The following is a 21,425-nucleotide window of genomic DNA, read 5'->3' as shown; positions in this document are numbered from 1 at the left end:
TAAAATTTTACTTTTAGTTGTCAACCAATATTGGCCAGCCAAACTGGTATATACTCTATTTTATGTTCTCCATTTCAAGACTGGTTCCCATTCTTTCATTAGTACAGCGAGTCCTTAATCAGTCCGATACTGTAGTCCTTATTTATGTATAATTTATGTACCCTGTCCTGAAGTCCGTTGAGAGCTGAGTATTTTTCTCTCCAGGAACAGGCTATATTGTATATACTGTTTTCTGACAATGTTGATAATTGCGCTAAAACTGCACTAAAACGTTAAAATAAAAACAAATACATATATATGATTTTTGCGACAATACTCGCATGGTTGTGGACAAAAAAAAGAGAAATCACTATATCGACTACCCCCCTCTCTGCCTCTCTCTGCAAATGATACCACGAACAATAGATTAACACATCTGAAACATTTTCAACCAGTAAAGCAGACAGATAATAATGTGTGTTTCCGTCTGTCTATATGTCTCTCTCTCTCTCTCTCTCTCTCTCTCTCTCTCTTTACACATACATACACAAGTGTAAGTTCGCATGCATGCATGGCCTTCATGTGAATCATATAGAGATTAAAAGTTAATATATTAACTAAATATAAATAATTATATAGGAACGACAACTAGCTAAAAAGATAACGATTCAGACATCTCAAGTAATAATAATAGTAGTACTACTACTAGTAGTAGTTTTATTATTATTAGTTGTAGTAATTACTTCAAAACCTACTACTACTACTACTACTACTACTACTACTAACAATAACGTGTTATGAAAATATCATTGCCCTATTGTTACAAACTTTTGTTTTTCATTCTTATAGGCATTATCAAAGGAAGTTGATTTCGTGTGTGTGTATCCTAGCCGATAGTAACATGTACCAGTTTTAAACTATAACACAACTTTAACCAACAATTACTGTGATTAAGCTTCCATGTATACAATTATATTCTTGCGCATGAAACATATTTGTCGAAAGTGTCACACATTTTGATAATTTAGAATAAATTGTATTGTGATAATCAGCATGGGCGGAGGTCAGAGCAAATTTCTGGAATCGCCATATGTTCGTTCTCTAATACGTACTAACATTACCTTTAGCAATGAGGTTCATGTACATGAACCAATGAATCCTGTTAATGTTTCTACTTTGACGCATTTAATTCATCCCTAGCTTTTCGGGTTCTGATAAATATAAGTATCGGAGGAAGAGTCTAGCTGCATTCTGTCTATTTAAGAACTTTTTCATGAAACACGCTAGAACCGTAGGCAAAATTAAATAATCGCAGACGAGAATAGGTGATATTTTACAAAATATGTTTTGTCATCCGTATAAGGAGATAACGTATCTGTCAAATTAAATTCTTGATTGAATTAACTGAACATCTACAGAAGTGTATACATAATTTCCGAGGCTGGAAGAGACACCATAATCAACAAAATAATTATTGCTTAGAGTCAATGTATCACTCCATTCATGTGACTCTTATGCCCATATGAAATAAAATAAGACCCTCTCATTTACGCATCGTTAAACACGCAAATCTTTATATTTTTTATGAGACCGGTGGTTATAATAGTTTGTTTACGTGTTAGTATGATCTAGAAGAAATACAATCCAATTCCTTTATTGAAATGTCAGTGTTTCAGTTATTGGTACTGATCAAGCTGCGTCGTTGCATTTGGTTGATTAGTCACATGGTTCAAGCACTAGAAAAGCACTGTAGTTTTCCCCTTTTTCGAATTTGTTCTGGGAGGCGACACAGTTTGGTGAGGTCAGCTTAAACTAAGGGCAGTGGTTTCTGGATCCTGCTCAATTTTTCCTCAGTATAAAGAAAACTAATCTATTAATACCACGTCCGTTATTTGTACAATTTGATTGTGTGTAGGATTAACCGTGTAGAGAAGAACGAAAACTTTGTATGCTTACTGCATTCACACTCAGCCGTGGTTGCGCTCTGCAGCTTCGTACTTTGCAAATGGAGTTTGATTTATAAACAAAAAGAATTTCCATGCTTTCTTCACTGGTTATAACAAAAGAGCTTTTATATATGAGGAATTGTTAAAAAAATTTAATAACCTCTATTTTAGTGTATGATTGATGGGTTTAATCTGGGTTATATTGTATGCAGCGTGTTCGCGAGCCCCTGCCAAATCATACCAAAGACGTATAAAAATGGTACTAGCAGCTGCATCGATAGGGTGGAACATGATGCTACACGTTTGTGGCATGATGTCCCAGTGCTAGACATCACTGAAGATGTAGCAATATGACATAAGAAAATGTTAAATCTACGTTACAAATTCAAATCACATACACACACAGACACACACACAGAGACTGATTTGCTTCACCCAATTGCCGGAGATAAGAACTCTTTGACTCTTCCCTAATTGAACATGAACTGTCAATATAACGCATGCCAGTTTGCCTGCCACATATCATCTTCTTTGGACATGTCCAACACATTTCAGGTATATATTCAGGCCAGGGCAAGAGTGATCAAATCATGCACCAATATTTGCTTCTCCCATGAAAGAATATTTAGTTGACTGTTACAAGAAGATTTAGAATATATTTGCGTATTTTTTCAGTCATCATTGAGGAAACATTGACAGCTATATTTAATTATTACAGTTTTATTAAATTAAAGCAAAAATTAAATTATTAAAGTTATTAAATTAAATAAGTGCTAATGTCGAATCAATCGCATCCATTGATATAAGTTATTTGGACGTGTCAGGAGTAGAGCACACTTGATGGAAATAGGAAAATACAGTGTATTTTAGACAAAAGTTTTGAAACTTTTTTTACAAACGTAAACTTCCCGTGTACAATTATATTTAAATTGAATGTGACTTATTATAGAAATATTTAGATGATGCTTAAACTTTAAATTATCTCATAATATCTTGAGATTATGCCCAAGTTATGCACGATGATGAAGGTATGAAGTATCCAAGAAACAGAAAGCTTTCCATATCAGATAGGACTTGCAAGAGAAAATCCATGGACAAAATGTCTACATTTACCAGCTGTTTACTGTGTTAAGACTCTAGGTCTTAAAAATATGTGAAAGAAAGAAGTGAAACAGACCTCTTTAAGTAAGTTCAGCAAGCAAATTATTTCTCTACAATACAGAGTGAAACTTTAAGAAACAATTAAGTATTGCGAATTAAACTCCAGTGAATCGTAAGTGCCCCACATGTTCAGTGATGTTAATGGGCAGACTGAGATATTGATCCACCATATGCAGTAGAGTGGAGCCATCTACTCCACTGACGTCCTCCCAATTGCGGCCCGTCATATATATATATATATGTATACACAAGTTGGAAAATAAATATGGTACGTGAAAGGAAACAAATGCATTTTAAAGAAAGGAATAATTTCTAGATTTTAATTATGACACCCAAATAGAAAGAGTGTCATATAATATAAAGCATTATAAAAAAGTTCAATGAAATAAATGTTGCTGTTCTTCAAACATAAATTCTGGTATGCAAAGCTGCAAATGTTAGCAAAACGTTCTGATGAAAACATATAATGTCATTGAAAAGTAAAGTTGAATTACTTGCTTTATGTGTCATTTGTTGCCAAGATTAGAAACTTGTATTGGCATATTCATAGGAATTAATGAACATGCATTTTCTTTAAACATCAGTTACTTGAAACAACTCTGGATCAAAATATTCTGTAGATTTTGATACGTAGGTCATTATTTTGGTCTCTCTCAGGTGATGAGATCTTATTTGATAATAATCTTGTAAAATAAGCTTAATATCTAACTATAAATATTGCATTTTAGTGAAATTACATACAGTCATTCTCTGTCACAATTAATTCAACTGATAATCTGTAGAGCCTCCTCTGCTTTGTTTAATGGTTGTTGTCGTTGATCCCCATTGCCTCACTTACCTTTTCATCTCCTCTTGTTCCTATTTTATCCCTGCCTCTACCTCTTCCACTCTTATCCCAGGCAAATAGTCTCACACGGCTAGAAGATAAATGGAAATGGTATATAGATTAATAATTTTGAAATTATAATAAGAAGGATTTATGTCAAAAGATATTTCTATAATTAAACATAAATTACTGTTATATAACATACATATGATTGCAAGACTAACACTCATTTCTCAACCTACTGTCCAGAATAAGGATTGCATACCAATTGTGTACAATAATTGCAAGGCCAGATGTACTTGTTAAATGCTTCATGATTTTTAAATAACCAAACTTGTATGTGCGGGGAAAACATTTGAGTCTAAACTTGCACTCGAATTTACAAGGTTGCACGTCTGTCAAACACAATGCATTTTGTGAGTCCTTTATACTCTCATTTCATTATTATAATTGCACTGCGATGGTCTTTTTGACATTTGTTATTTGCAGTAATATAATGTAAAATTAAATCAAATCAGACAGCTAATTCCAGTAAAGAAGGCGTCATAAAAATATTTGTCAATATCGGCTCCTTTTCCAATTATTTAACAAGGAGATCTAATTTACTATGGAGTAAAGAAGTACTATTTCCCCGATTATTATAACGACTCTCTAAATGTTACTAAATATTTGGCACAAAATTGGAAACTAGATATAAATTTAAGCAAGACTTTCAAATTTTGCGTGCTTATTTCATATTTAAAACTTATACATGACAAAATAGAACAACGTGTAGATCACATAGGTGTAATGTATGCATGCCGTACTATTGTGTATATTCAGCTATGTTACTCAGTCGTATCCAGCTAAGCAGTAATTAAAGCAAACATTTAAATTATGCTATTTACCTTGTGCTAGGTTCCAATATTAAATCTGCTTTGAGGTTACTAGAATGTCTATTGTTCTTGGGCTAATGTACTAAGAAAAACAAAGATACACATTGAATCAAATGCAGCCGAATAAACAAATGATTCTAGACATAATTACCACAACACAAAACAACAAAACTTCTGGCCAGGTGATACTAATATCTTTTTACTTGAGAAAGTGTTTCAATTTTGAAACAACTATAATAACATTTTAATACGCCCTTAAATTTAAGAAAGTTTCAAAATTATTTGAATCCTTGCACTCAGTAACCTTGGCTATTCTTACAGCATGTTAGATTTTAAGAATAATTGTAGTCGTTAATCTTGGGCTGAATTTAGTGCAGTGCGTAAAATGTGTTGATAATATTCAGCCACGCTATCTACTGACTTGACAAGATTATTTAAGCTAAAGAATAAAAACTGATCTTCCCCTCTACGGTATTTCTATGGTCGGAAGTGTGACGTACTTCTCCGGCTCACTTCCTAGGCAAGATTTAGTTTTCAACATCCGTTGGGAAATATATATATATATATATATATATATATATATATATATATATATATATATATATATATAAACCCACAATATTTATTTGGGTTCATTCGTGATATGAAAATGGGCTGTATTAGTAAAGTAACTTTATGGATATATATAATCTACATCATGGGCACAGGAAACTGTAATGATAAGTATACAAATCATACAAATATGAAATATCTTTAGATAATATCTTGGAGAGATAATAATCTGTAAGAATGTAAACATTTGGCGTATTTGGATTCATCTTAATATAATTATGCTTGATTATCTTATTATTTATTTATTTCAGAAGATAAAGTGTTTGCCATAACTGGATGCAATGCGACGATAGAATGGGTTCTAGACACTACATCGTTTGATGAACTTCTCGTCCAAGTAAACGTTTTCAATTCAAGTGGAATCAGAATTGCTCGGTTTAATGGAATGAGATGTGTTTACATTAGTTACTCGCCAATCAAATGCAAAACAACTAACCGTACAGGAGAATTGACGCTTTCTTTGGTTTTGATGTACGTAACGCCGGTAAACGAAGGGAGATACACGGGTCATATAACGTATGGATTAGAAGATAAAGGAACAAACATAACCAAGCACCTGATTATTATAGGTATGTTATTAGAAACAGTGTTTTCATAGCTGTGATCCGGTTTGATTTTAGAGTCATTTTGCTAATAGGATTACCATAAATTCTATGATTATCTTCAGACAGTCAAAATTTGGTTCAAGGGATAAACCTGTGGTATGAATGGAAGATTAACAAAACCATGTCGATTTCTCTCTGAATGTTTAGGTTAACATACTTCTAATTATGCAGCGGATTGGCTAATGCTATGTCTCAGTGTTTTGAATGACAGGCGCCGGCGAGTTTTCTATAACGAGGGAGGGGTAGGCAATTCAGTTCTTTTAGAATTGGTTTTGGCTGATGTGTTTTTCTTTTGCTTTGTATATTTGATGTCATGCTTGTAATAAGTACACTCGCCGTTTAAATACGCTTTCAAAAATGATCTGTGTCTACATGATCATGTATTCAAGGAATAAATGCTTCAGGTATGTTATTCATGGATTTCAAGGGGTATACTCCATGCTTTCCGTTCAGTTAATAAGAAAACATAATTAATTTTATTTACTGTGGAGTTAGATATTAGTAAGTGAGATGTATTTGGACCAGTAGTAAATTGCAATACTTAAAAAGGCATTATTAATTTATAGTTGTTTGAAGCACAAGTTAAGCGAGTCTATGGCACGTTTGAAAGCACTATCTCGTTATGATGTTTGTACTTTCCAAAAACATAATATTATATGGTTTATCGTGATGACTATAGCCATCTGCTATACTGAAAACCATCAGTTATGAAAAAGATCAAATTACACTAATTAAAAATCACACAAATATAATTTTTCCCAGGCCAGCAGCATCACAATTTTTGCCATCAAAATTCACTTCCTAAAACAAAATCAAAAAGATAATTAGAATTAGAGTGGCGTCAGACCAATGTTAGCTTATTGATCCGCGAAATAAAAAGTAATGCAATGTACGGTACATGTATACACACTCCCATTATAGTCTCTCTCTCTCTCTCTCTCTCTCTCTCTCTCTATATATATATATATATATATATATATATACATAAATATATATATATATATATATATATATATATATATATATATATATATATATATATATATATATATATATATATATAATGATAATAATAATAATAATAATAATAATAATAATAATAATAATAATAATAATAACAATATTTTGCATTTTAAGTTAAGCAATTCCCAGCTGCCTATATATATATATATATATATATATATATATATATATATATAATAAGCACTTTGTAATTTCTTAGCTGAAAATGAAATGTAAAATATTGTTATTGATGTATACATGTAAGAGCCTTTAATTTAGGATCATTGGATTTATTTTCGGCTTGTGTATGTTATTGATTCAATTACCTATGCTAGTCCAGTTTTAAATGGTACAATGCAGTATTTTTTATATATACACGTGGTAATGAATATAAATGTTAATAATGATAGTATAGCTGCCAGTAGGTCATACATAGCCGATTGCATTTTTAACCATGCATAAAAGGTAGTTACTAACGTATGATTGAAAACTATCGATTTGTCAGGAAGTCTGTTCTCTCTACATTGGTTGATATTGGTGTTCACGTATATTTAATATATGTGTTTTGAGAACAAGGCTAAAATATCCTAGGTTATTGATTTACATCTAAGAGAAATACAATCATTGAAGTAAACGTGGATGATAAGTAAGGAAAGAAACAAAAGAATTTATATCATATCATCTTTGCGTATTAGAATGTCATACATTATTTACTTGCTTTTGCAATATACTGGAAAAGATAATCATATCCACGAATGAACCATGCACCATTTTGACTTTTAATGACGATAAACATTCTTCCGTAGCCCATAGCCGATTTAGGGCTACATTTGGGACTAAAGTCAGCAAATGTGATTTATCCATAAAGGAGACATGCCAACTAATTTGATGAAAGAAATCAATCACAACGATTATTTGCCTTCTTTACTGTAAGGAAAGAAGCAGTTGTATCCAGGAGATGATTAGTTGCATCATGATTGTCAAATATGACCCTACACTGGCAATATTAAACTGACGGTACAGTTGATCATTTGTCAAAGCTTTAAATAATTTACTTAAGTTGGTGATTCTGGAGAGAGCATTCAGACTGGACATCCTCTATTATTTAGTAAACGAGAATAATTCAGAATTATGGAAATGCTGTTAGCGTTGATCAGTCTAAAGCAAGTAAACGTTATCGCAGGGCTAACATATAGAGGATATGCAATATAATATCTCTACAGAAACATATGTAACCAAAAGCGTGAAACTGCAAGTAAGTCTCTCAACCGTTGAAATTTAAAGAGAAATATATGAACATGCAGAGAACATAACCTCATAAACATTGCTGACCAACTCAATTCAAACTTTATCATTAAGGATTTTTTAGATAAAACCTTTAAAAAAAAAGAAACGCAGTTGTAATCATTATGACATTTAGATATATGCTTGTTACCACTCTTGTTTTGTCTATAACATATTTGTTTTGATTTAACTATCATGTCCCATTAATCCCTGCTACTCTTAATGGTTCATGCTAATAAGTGTTTAGTATGAACAAGAAAGACTTGAAACATTTTGTCACGTTTTGATTGAATTCACTAAATGTAGGCATAGTTGCCAGGAATTCTTGGCAGTGAAATAGAAGATGGCTTTTAAAAACAACTGAAGACTTTTTTTTTTGATAGACAATTGTATCATTTTACTTGTGTTTCCATTACCAGGCTTGTTGTTTGCAGTTTTTATCAGAGGTACAGACAAAACAACATAACGAATTAGGAATTTAGATATTAAATTAATCCAAATTAGCCACTAAAACCATCAATATAAATTATTATTTCCTGGTCATTATTCCATACATAATGTACTGCTGTTGAAGTTATAAGACGTGACATTTTGGTCCATTTATCTCCTTAGTTATCTCCTACATTCTCTTTATTGATATTATGATATCTTAGAGGTGGTTTATCATATGATTGAATCATTCATTTTACAACGTCGGTACTCATATCAGTGTTCAATCCTGTAATCACATAATATTTAATGCGTTGATTTAATCATGCAAAAACGTACCCTTCATTTGTTGCTATCTTGCAAGAAAAGTAATTCCTTTCAAAATGGTTTATTGTTTTGAATATTGATTGTTAAGATATTTGTGCATTATGTTGGTTAAACCGAGTCGCATGACAATAATAAACGACGTGGAGCTTGCTATGCATGTATTTAAAGCTTAAGTTAGGTATTGAATTCTGAACATTTTTGCATATCACTTCGTTTTATCTAAAGGTCTTAAAATCTTTATGAAACTAACATTGGTCAGGCCTTAGTCGCGCTGAAAATTGTAATTGTGTTGAAATAGAAAAAGACATAATAACTCAATAGATTATTTTCTCTAGACATTTGTCATAATGTATGGTTTACAAATTTAATTGCTGACATAGTCACCTAGAAACAAATATTAACTTTGCGAAAGCATCATAAATATCTGGCGTTTGGAAGCTCATCTTGCTCCGAGGCAGTAGCACTTTAAGGAAATGTAGTAAGACATTGCAAAAGCAACGATTTTCTCAATTTCGGTGCGTCAGTCACCTTCCATGAACCCTTTATTTTTCATTTAGGAATAAGTTAACACTATCTTGTGGTTTCTTGCGAGTATGCATCATACTCAATGCATGTCAGGGACATTAGTAGAAAGAAACTATGTAAGTGGTCTATGGAAAAGCAATAATTCTAAAGTTATGCATTTATCATTCTCAATCTTTTAAAACACATAACATTTCCTTCATTTTTGTCATTGCAGTGAAAATAAGTATTAGTTAATACATCTCTCTTCATTTAAATTGAATGAGCTTAACATGATTAGAACAATCTCTGTGCTGAAAAATGTTTAATTAATTGCGAGAGGAATAGTTTAAACAATGTAAACCCATCTAATTAATTTTGAATTTGTACTTATACATTTGGCAAGAATCAAAGATGGACATGTCAACAAGTGTTGCTACGATTTATGGTTGTTAGTATATGTTTAGACCACTGAATATTGGGCTTGCATCTGATGAGATTGTTGTTGGTAGGTACTCATTTTCCATCTGCGAACTACAGTCTATCTACATGATTAGTATTGAATGTTCTAGTAAAGAACATTCTAATATAGTGTAGGGACCTGAATTTGTTTCTTCATATTATCATGTTCAAAATATGTTTTGACCTATGTTTAGATGGCAATGCCTAGTATTCAGAATACTCCAATTGTTTTCTCCTCAAGCATAATCATAGTCGAATCGTAAACTATAAAACTATTGGGAGAAGTTCGAGTGACTTAATCTGCTTTTGAGAAATCATGCGTAAAATACTCTTGCGATAGGTTTTTGACTCTGCATTGGATTATTGGTACTTTCACGTGCACACAGTTTTGTCAGCGGTATAGAGTAGTTTTCATATAGATTTTCTTACAGGATCGCGTCCTATAATATGCTACATCAAAACAAGTGAAACCTATGATGCTTTATAGATATTGTTCAATATTATACTACCACATACGAATATATTAATATAAACGTTGCTGAACGAAGGTTTATTTAATTTTATTCCACCTTATGTTCACTTTCAGACAAGCCGAAAATAAAGAAACCACCCAAAATTATCCTTGGAATGCCGCTAAATATAACATGCACCATTGAATTAATACTGGATAATGTGAACTATCAGTGGAAATTAAACGACACATATTTAAATACTATGGGACGCATCTATGCAAGATCATCGACTCTAATGTTTGAAAGTTTACTGCTGATTGATAAATCGAGCGTTTTCTCATGTGAAGTATGCCAAGGTAACAGTTGCTGTATTCAAAGTGAAACTTTCGTTCTAGACCCATACTGTAAGTATTAATATTTGTAGGCATTCCTATTTTGATGCTTTCGTTTAAATATTGTAAGTGTAGATAATTATATCCTTGTTTTATCTTTATAGAGAAACAGAAAGTAAAAAAATCAATAGATCTAGAGAAGACAAACACACGTATTTAGGCAGCCAAACATATACAGATACGAACACAACATGGGAGTTTCATGGAGTTTCTGGAGTATTATATTACACATTATTGATCATGTTTAGAAGTTTAAGCATCCTATTACTCTTATATTGAATTCACCAGTCAATATGCACTCTACTAATTCTCCGAGTTACAAGAATACAATTTTAGTTGAAGAACTTTTCTGCCGATTTCACCAAATGAATATCTTCTTCTGTACTTGTATATCAAGTGTTCCACATAACCCGGTATTGCACCTGCACTTGTGCGTTGATATGTATTACCTTTAAATGACAAACAAAATCTTTGAAGCTAACGATTTTACTATTTTGGCGATGACTCTGGAACTGCTATCACCGTAATAAACATGTTCAACCAGGCTAGAAGAGCACTTGTACAAAGTTATGTTCTCTTACATTATTTGTCAGAAATGCCTATTTAGCTGCCGTTGCGGCCTTAACAATTGGAAGTAAATTGCTGAAAAAAGCAAGTTCTACAACGCTTTCTCTATTGCTCTGCTAACACATTGCATTGGTTTATATTTCACAAATACTGTTTGTTAATGAAATTTGATAACTGTCGATAAATACTTTCACACTAGAAATTTGTGGCGTACAATTATTTTTTCACATTAGGCCAAAAAAACTCTTGATATTTCAAGCAAATAATATTTAATATCAAGTATTAATTTCAGCACAATGTCGATTCACTTTGAAAAATATGAAATGGCAATAAAAAGACTGTTCTTTCAAATATTTAATAAAACTGTCTCAACAGGTATCAACACAATTGCTAAACAATAATTTAATAATAAACAGTCTCAAGAGATATCATGCACAATTCCTAAGCAATCAGTTAGCTTAATGACAGTAACCACATTTCCCATGTGTTTATATAACCCCTCTGCTTTCCATGTTCTGCTATAGTAGCTCTTATATCCTCAATACAAATCATAGACAAACTGTGAGAAACCATGTTGGCGGTACTCCTTCAACCTATTGCTGTAAATCACTAAGTTAAATTAATTTTCAAGGAACTGAACATTACTTGCACAGCGTATATATATATATATATATATATATATATATATATATATATATATATATATATATATATATATATATATATATATATATATTCTTTCAAATTTCGATTTTTACTCAAGGACATATTTACAATAGATATATATTTTCTCATGTTAACCGCATAATGAAATATGTTTCTTTGGTACCTTAAAATATTTATATTAGAAAGTAATTGATTATGATACTGTAAAAATATATTTTATTTAATTATGTTCTTTTCGACGTTTTCACAGCACCAACAAGTGTGGAACACAATGATGGTAAATATCGCTGTTCATTCCTTCTGACCTGAGAACTGTACTGTTCTCAAAACTGAAAGAACAAAAAATAATAACAAGAATGCCAATATTAATGATAAAACAAATTATAATTAATAAAGACAGATATTATATCGATCGATCTCGAAAAAGAGATCATTGTTTTCTCCACATATGTAAATTTAATTTTTATTTCTGATATACGTTTCATAATATTTAGCATAACACATTGTTCATTATGATATTGTCAAAATAGTTTTGACCTATTAATATTGGAATGTTTTTATTTTAGATGCTACCACTATACCCTCAAGTGTGGAACACACCGACGGTAAATATTATCATATGGTAAATTCATTGCTTTTGGTCTCACAACAATATCTACAACAACAACGATAATAATAATATAATAATACTAATAATAATAATAATAATAATAATAATAATAATAATAATAAAAATGCCTCATGCCAGAATGCAATTTATTATTGACTCAAGATGCATGTATAATACTACTCATAGTTATTTGCTCTGAGAGACAATGTTCAACAGGAAATTGTGAGAACTTGAAGCCTGACATAAACGCTGTAATTATAGTAATAAAATATGCTTACAACCAGCTGAATTTGTTTTATTGATTCGGATATAATTGGAAAATCCATGGCATATCTAATAATTTCATTTGAGTCGCTTTCATTGTACAATCAGGATGGAAAGATAAGTAATACATATGACCCTTTATTTATTTTGCTAGTGAAGCTTTATGCCATTAAATATCATCAATAAAAATAAGGTTGCATCCTACACTGATGATTGGGATGATGATGATTATGATGAAGTTGACGATTAATAGAAGTACCAGTACTTGCAATCGTATCATTAAGGCATATCGGCGTGATTTACAGTTGATACAATTAGCATGACATATGTACGTGTCAGCAATCATATGAACTGCAGCCAAATGCATTTTAAAGTATGTTCTTTAGATTTACGTTGGTGCCAAAGAAAATTGTATTTTATTCTATTTTACATTAAAGATATCAAAAGTAGTTGGAAACCAGTGGAATATCTGCGGATTTGAGGACTTTAATAGTTGTTTTCGTTGTAAATATTCACTTATGCGTCGCCGTAAATTGAATTTGCGTCTGTAAACATACCATTAACGGCATCAAATTCTTAAAACAAGCCCATCATGCTCTGAATAAATAAATACGTCTAAAGAAATTCACCTTGAAATTGCAAACATCCTGCATGAAACACATATTTTCTTAATTGTCTAGTCTGTAATAATTCAATGGAAGATAATAAAGTTTACGCATCGAATACTTCATTGTTCCGTCAGATACTATCACTCATAGTTTGAAACACAATCCGCAGATGTCGTCTCTTTTATCTTATTTTACATACATATTATTCCATAAAGTGTTACATGTTCCAATACAACAACAACAACAACACCTACTACTAATACTTTGTAGAAATGATTGCAAGAAAAGCCATGTCGTTGCTTGCTACACAAAACGTGATGAAATATATCATAAAAACAAGATGAAATATATCATCTATTAAAGAAAGAAAAAATAAATTGTCTTTTTATTATAAACAAAACATGCTTCTGAATCGTAGATTCAAAATTGAAACTCACTATTAAGCACACACTCTTAGCTCCAGTTTCTCACGTTCGCCTAAGTGTATTTGCTGATTATAAAAATATACACGATTTCAGAAAATATTTGATTTGGTATGGAATAATATGTTGCAATAAATTACATTCCTTATTTTTGTAAACTAGCTTAACCTAGCTGACCAAAACGGTACGATTGATCGGTGCCTAACACAAGTTTTACACATTGTTGTCAAAAGTGTAAACGGGACATCATGTTTGTTACATAGATATACATTTTCTCTTTTATTGAATCTCATTAGGGATATGTTTGACTGTGAATGATTTTTTAATTGATCTGACTACAAGGGATAGATTGCGCTATGAAATAAGTCCTTTTTCATATCGTAATGAAGGAAGTAAAATGAAAGTAGCAACATAACAATATATCAACCTATTGTCTGATATATATGTATCTTCCCTTTCCTCGGATTGCATGCTAAAGGGCAATTTGCTTTTCTGAAACGCTGTGTAATAAGGATATGTATTGATTTTGATATTGTAGATATAGATTTGACTATGGATTGTTTTCATTTCAATATATTCTACTGCATCCTCGATCGATGAACGCATTGAAAGTAAAATTACATCTTACCTGGCAACTGGACTCTTCTAAACATTAACAAGTCAACAACAATAATGATATTTTTTGGTCCTGGTAATACTATTATGTAGAAGTAGACGGGGAAGGTAAGCTTGGTTACCTATCACGAGGATTTCTGTTTGATATGAATTCTCCATGTGTATAGAAGTCAGCTCTTGCAGCACCCTTTACATACACAGCATAAAGTTTTATTCATGGATCCTATAAGAGGATGCATTATAATATGAAGTGAATTTTGAAATATGGAGAAATAATATTATCATGCAGGTGTAGAATATTTTAATTCATACTCTACTAGGATTACACCATACACAGAAATGTATACACTGCGACTTTGTAACATCCTTTCTTGGGGATGTATGCCAGGTCGAGGGGTATGATGGCTTGTAAGTACAGGCAAGGTGATGGGTGTCGTAATTCTTAAATAGCAGGAGCAATTTAATGTCTAAAGTGATTATCAGGAACCGAAGCCCAATAATCACCCCCCCCCCCCAAATAACCGGACCAAAAGCAGCAACAGGAAACAAAAAGAAAAGAAAACCAACAAACATGAAAAGCCATGCACACATCCTAATTTTATGCAGAAATGATTTATTGAATTACTGAAATGAAATATTTTTAATATGCAGTGTTGTGTTGTCCTCAATGAATGAATCACATACGATGTATTATAGTTTTTCAAGATTACTGATAAAATGGAGCAAGTAAAATGTACTATTGTATTATGTTATTTTACAACATCTCTGTTCTTAAAGTTCGGACATAACGATTATTATCTTTAATACTAATCACAAATAAGAACCAGATTCAAATTCTGGAGCAAGTAACATGTATTGTTGGTATTATTTTATTTTACAACATGTTTGTTCTTTAAGTCGGGACGCAATGCTTATTGTTTTATTTAGCAGTGCCCTATAATTTCGACATTATCTTTGTTACTAAGCACAAATATGAATCAGACACAATCTTTTTCCTCGTTCAGGACTTCAACAAGAAATCCTTTGGATTGGACCAGTCATCGTTTCCGTTTTTCTCATTGTGATTGGATGTCTGATGATAGCTGGGCACCTGGGTAAAAACAAATGCAGACGAACTGGTATGATTGTTCTTTTCTGCTTCTGAATCATATGTATTATTTTGTATGCATTGTTTCATAATATTAAGGACTCAGACATGTGTGGTTTGAAAAAAGAACGTAAACTAGGACAAATTTTAAATGACGATTTATTTTCCATACAAAAATAACTTTGAGTTGCATCAGAAAATGAGAGAGTTTTAAATAATTTTAAAGCACAATACAACTTAAACTTACATTTCTACCACGAATTATGTCAGATGGTATTAATATTTTTGCATGCATTTTAGTCTGATGGAGACATTGTTCCATATCCAAATTTGTGTGCTCTTTATATTTCTGCAAGCATTTAAATCCACAATTGCAATTTCTCCCTCGTATTTCTCCCTCTGAATTTACATATGGGCAATAAAATAAACAAATCCAAGATGTGATAAGTTTTCGATATTGTATTTTCTACAATGATATGCAAAGACATAATGAAACAGCTTGAAAATAATTACCGATAGAAAAATAAAAAAATAACCCCAATTATCTGTTTAAACCTTCAGTAGTCAGTCATTTTCAAAAAAAGAAACTACTTGGTGTATTTGAATATGAGATCCTACGATTCAGAGCGCAAGGCTCTTTCCGTTGGTTTATATTAAATATTGCATTGTAACGGAATATTGATAAAATACAATATGAATTTTACGGTTCATAGGTTTCTCTGTACGCTGATATATATATATATATATATATATATATATATATATAGAGAGAGAGAGAGAGAGAGAGAGAGAGAGAGAGAGATTTACAAGACCGTTAATTAGAATTTTCGTGTGCTCCACCTTTCTGTTGTAAATGCAGAAGAGTGCATATAATTGCGTCAGCTATGTCTTGGGCGGGGAGAGTGTGATCTGTTTTGAAATCAAGTCCACAAGTTCTGTACTTATTCCAGCGGTGCAAGAAAATGGAGCGAGCGAGATTTGACAATTTAAAATACACTTAAGTGCCAGGAGAACCGAGTAGTTTCATGACCTATGGGTCCTAACCAAATGTTATAGAAACCAAATTATATAATGCATATCCTTAGAAAGTTTGTTTCTGCCATCAGATCCAATGGAAAGAAAAACTGTGTATCGAGAAGGCTGGCAATGTGGTACTGGAGGATTTTCTGCTGGGAACAGGCTGGATAAATGTCTAGCAAAAATAAAGAGAAACGACAAAGCTGCTAACGATGACCAAAATATTGCCGTAAACTCGCAGGCCCTAAACGACTCGGGACAAGAAGATATGTACAATACTGTTAATGAGGTAAAATCTAAGTTTATTTTTTCTTTTAACTCTTATTTGCATTTGATAATGAAGCACAACACCTTATTTAGAAAACAAAATGTGAAATAAAGATTGGATATTACATGGCTTCGACGCCAAGTTCTTAGATGTTATGTTCATATGCAAAATTGTGAATGGATGGAAAAGTATATCAGGAAACTGTCGCATAAGACCACAGCTTTCTGAAATTTATTTTAATTTTAACTTTATTCATATTACTTTAAATGTGAAGATGATGAGGAGATTGGTACCTGCCTTTAAATGTATGGTGGCATGGAATGGTAACTAATCTTGAGTAAACTAAAAACAAGATTGGAGAAAAATCAACGAATACACACTGGAGACCATTGTTAGTTAAGGACGGAACACGAATATCAAAATATGTAAGAAATTATAATAATAATGGTCATCTCTCTCTCTCTCTCTCTCTATACACACATACACACACACACATATATATATATATATATATATATATATATATATATATATATATATATATATATATATATAATATGACCAAAGCAGTATGAATAATAATAAAGACAAAAATATCACCAAACCGGCATGTCATAAATGATCATAACCGAACATTTCTCATTGTTTATTAACAGCTTTAAGATTCATTTGATTTCTAGTTTTATTATTTATGCATTTGATATGTCCAATTATTTATATAGTAGGAGCACTACTGAGGCTAGAAAATGTTCCAGAAAATGTAGAAAGCATTTCAGTAATCGAAGCCATTTAAACAGAAGTTTGTCGCAAAGAAAATATTATAATACTTATCTTTGTAGGGTCTTTGATGTGTTTTATGGATATAATTTAACTTTACAATAGTTTCATCGATAATTATGTCATCAATTACAGTTCGCAACGAAATGCTTGAACCGCTACATTATTCTGCAAAATATATTGATCTTATTCATAAACTGTTCGTCCAAGTCTAAGGAATAGAGACGTGTCAACTTGTTTATTTTGTATTGGGTAGTTCTAAGCGATAAAATGCTTAAAATGTATTCCTACATGTTTGTTCTGTTCGTTCAGGATGCATTATGGATCTCTGATCACATGGGAGAAACCATCAATGAGGAAATTTCACATGAAACCGAATGGAGTACTGAACACAGATGCTTCGATTATGCCGTATCTACAGAAATATGTCATGTTGCGACAGCTGACATACATGTAACAAATGACGCCTATATATCCAAAATTAATGATCTTGCCCGTCCTATCCAAGCATGCCATATCGTGAAAGTATACAAACACGCATCAGATCAAACAGATGTGGGTGCAACAGATGGCAGCTATATAACACCTATCAATAATTTTTCAGAGCCTTTCGAAATATGTCAGGTTGAGGAAACAGACGTGAACGAAACAGATCAAACCTATATAACTCCAATCACGGGATAATCATCAGTGTCCGCGAAGTACAGCACATAAGAATATACAAATATCACATACATATCTTGGAATGTTTTACCATTTAAGTCCCTGTGTATAGCAGTTAACAACACAACTGATTAAAAAGTACAACAGTGTCATAAGACATACACCAAAATAAACTGAGTTACTGGAATTAACATTGTTAACAATTGATGGAAACGTTCAACTGTATATGTCTGCAGGGATAGCAGATAGTGAAATTAAAAGAACCAGTATTTGAAACTTTAATCCACAAAACCAAAAGCAATCAATACAACATCACTAATTTATGCGCAATCGAATGCTTTCAGAATCCACATATCTGTATATTTTTCGGTATTAATGTATTTCTGGTTTATTTAAACATTATCTTGGTGAACACTTTTGTAAAGTAGCCATAGACAATAATTTGGCAATAATATGTTGAAATATGATACATTATTAGATTCATGCAATAAATCAATCATTTTGTTAGGTGCATGGCCACACCTGTTTGTCACAATGAATGAGCTTGATGCACAAGGTGTATGTTTTAAATTTTGTTTTTGCGTGTTGACTTTTCACGACGAAACGACTGAGCATCCTTTTAGAGAAGCAGATCGATCACGAAAGAAGCATTGTCTGCTAAAGTTATGTTTGTGTTCAGTACATGTGCAACCTTGAAAATCCTTTAAGAACTTAACCACATAAGGCAAATTCCTTTTATTACGAAATTTGTTATCGGACCACAGAATCCTACCTTTCATTTAAATGGCCAACGGAAAGTACATCCCTGGGTGCAAAGATGTTTGTCAATCTCAGCAGGCAGATAGACGGTACATAGATTATCATAAACACCAAACTCACTTGTCACATTGCTCCAAACTCGTTTTGGTTTATAATGCATTATAGCTTTATGTATAAAGCATGAGATTTTTGTTGGTCTTCTTTTATGCAGATAACGCTTGGAGTTCTGTCAGAAGTGCATTAGGGCAAATGAAGTAGATCATCATATATTCGATATAATATGTTACACTATTCATCGATGAGACTGAAGTTTGTGTGTGTTTGAGTGCGCGTATATGATTGTGTATGTAGAAATTAATATTTTGTTGACGAACATTTGTTATTGTCTTGTAGAGTTTTTATGCTAGTATAAAAACAATAATGTGAGATGTTAAGATATAACTAATATTTGGTCCCAATCAGTTGTTTATAGAGATAGAATGTACTTTTTTGCAGGTTTTGTTGAAGCTTATAAATCGTAATAAAAGCAGGTTAAAACAATTTAAATAATTATAGCACGTGATCATTATTTTATGAGAGAATAAGTAAATATCATTGTAGTAATAATCTTCACAAGAAATTACCAGTTGTTGCGAGTCTATGCTCTTAAAATAAGTAACAGAAAAAGTGAAAGTCAACAAGCTTTGCTATTTCTTTAACAGGAAAGTGTCTGTTGTATCAGTTGGAATTATAATTTTTATCAAAATTATTTGGATTTTAAAAGATTATGTTTTTCCTGAACTACTTGAGAACTCATAAAGAATCCTTGAACAAAGACATTTCTTAAAGGTGCTATTTCTTGTGTTTCTACAATAAACTGTAAACATCCGTCATCGCCTTCCATCTTGGATTCTTCCTCGGGACTCGAACTTGAATTCATTAGAACACTTCATTATTAGGACTTCTAAAATGTATTCGTGGATTATTCCTGGATTATTTTTTTTCTTCAGGGAAATAAATTGTTTGTTAAAGTTTTCCAAGCTTATTGTTTTCAAACTTTTTTTTTGTTACTGTCTATTCGAGCCTAAACACATCACATAAGAATTGAGGCCTCGTCTGGGAAATTAGAATTTTAGCTAGATATTGTAGAAAACGTTTCTTTTCTTGAAATTTGTATTCGCCAAGTTTTTGAAATTTTTAGTGAAGTAGGCAAGCTTTTTCTAAAATGTCATCAAAAGTGGAAATAATTCTCTCAAATCCTACCTAGGAACAATTAGATCTTTTAAAAAAAGATGAATTGATTCAACTTGCCTGAAAGTGCGATCTCTCTGAGGCAAAAGCTTCAAGAAGAAAAAAGAACTATTTTGGTTCAGTATTCGGTAGAAAAAGAATGTCTTGGAATAAAAGTACTTTGGTTTCGAAAAGTTGTCTGTATCAGACTCTGACAAAAGATAAAGGATTTAGAATTAAAATACAAGATGGAATTGGAGTTAATGAAGCTGGAAATTCAGAAAGAAGATAGAGAGAAGGAGAGTGATATACAAATGCAGTTATATAAAAAACAAATGCTTTTACAAGCAGAGGAAAAAGAGAAAGACTGACAAAAGCAATTACGAGAAAAACAGATGTAAATGCAGTTACAAGTAAAACAAATAGATAAAGAAGAAAGAGAGAGAATATCAATATCAATGTAGAATGAACGAAATGGAACTGGCAAGTGAAAAGCACATTCACGCTTCAAATCCAAATTTAAGTTTTGATCTTACAACGAATGTTAGGTTAGTGTCCCATTTCAGAGAAAAAGAAGTATAAAAATATTTTACTTGTTTTGAAAAAGTTGCTAAAATTTGAAATGGCCAAGGGAGCAATGGACTCCATAACAACGTGTACTCACTGGTAAAGCTAGTGATATTTCCTATTCACTGTCAGTTAACCAAATTGTTGACAATAATGCTGTTAAGGGAAACATTTTAAGGGGTGATGAGTAAGTCCCTGAAGCTTATCGGCAAAAATTCGGAAACTATAGAAAAGAAGCTGGACAAACTCATATCGAATTTGCTAGAGAAAACATAGCAATTATTTGATAGATGGTGCTTAGCCAAGAAAGTAGAGCGAGATTATGAAAGTCTCAAGCAACTTGTATTACTTGAAAAGTTCAAGAACTGTGCCCATATGGACATTAAAACTTATCTTGACGAGCATCTGATCGAAACCTTGGAAAATGCTGCTCGAGCTACTGATGAGTATTCTTTAACTCATAAAGTTCTTTC

At 31.9% G+C, this 21,425-nt stretch overlaps 1 protein-coding gene across 1 annotated transcript; it reads left to right on the top strand.

Annotated features, from left to right (window-relative positions):
- The first annotated feature begins 5,655 nt into the window (after positions 1 to 5,655).
- On the top strand, positions 5,656 to 20,079 carry LOC149774219 (uncharacterized). Its single transcript, XM_089945646.1, has 7 exons — positions 5,656 to 5,968; positions 10,596 to 10,865; positions 12,337 to 12,363; positions 12,653 to 12,691; positions 15,610 to 15,723; positions 16,799 to 16,998; positions 18,067 to 20,079. The coding sequence occupies exons 1-7, from the start codon at positions 5,785 to 5,787 to the stop codon at positions 18,436 to 18,438; spliced, it is 1,206 nt and encodes a 401-aa protein (XP_089801772.1). The 5' UTR covers positions 5,656 to 5,784; the 3' UTR covers positions 18,439 to 20,079.
- Positions 20,080 to 21,425: the final 1,346 nt, after the last annotated feature.

Source organism: Sinohyriopsis cumingii, unplaced genomic scaffold (genome assembly GCF_028554795.1).
Source record: "Sinohyriopsis cumingii isolate HCF-2022 unplaced genomic scaffold, ASM2855479v2 utg000379l, whole genome shotgun sequence".
Classification (NCBI taxonomy): Eukaryota; Metazoa; Mollusca; class Bivalvia; order Unionida; family Unionidae; genus Sinohyriopsis; species Sinohyriopsis cumingii.
This window is presented reverse-complemented; position numbering and strand designations above follow the sequence as displayed.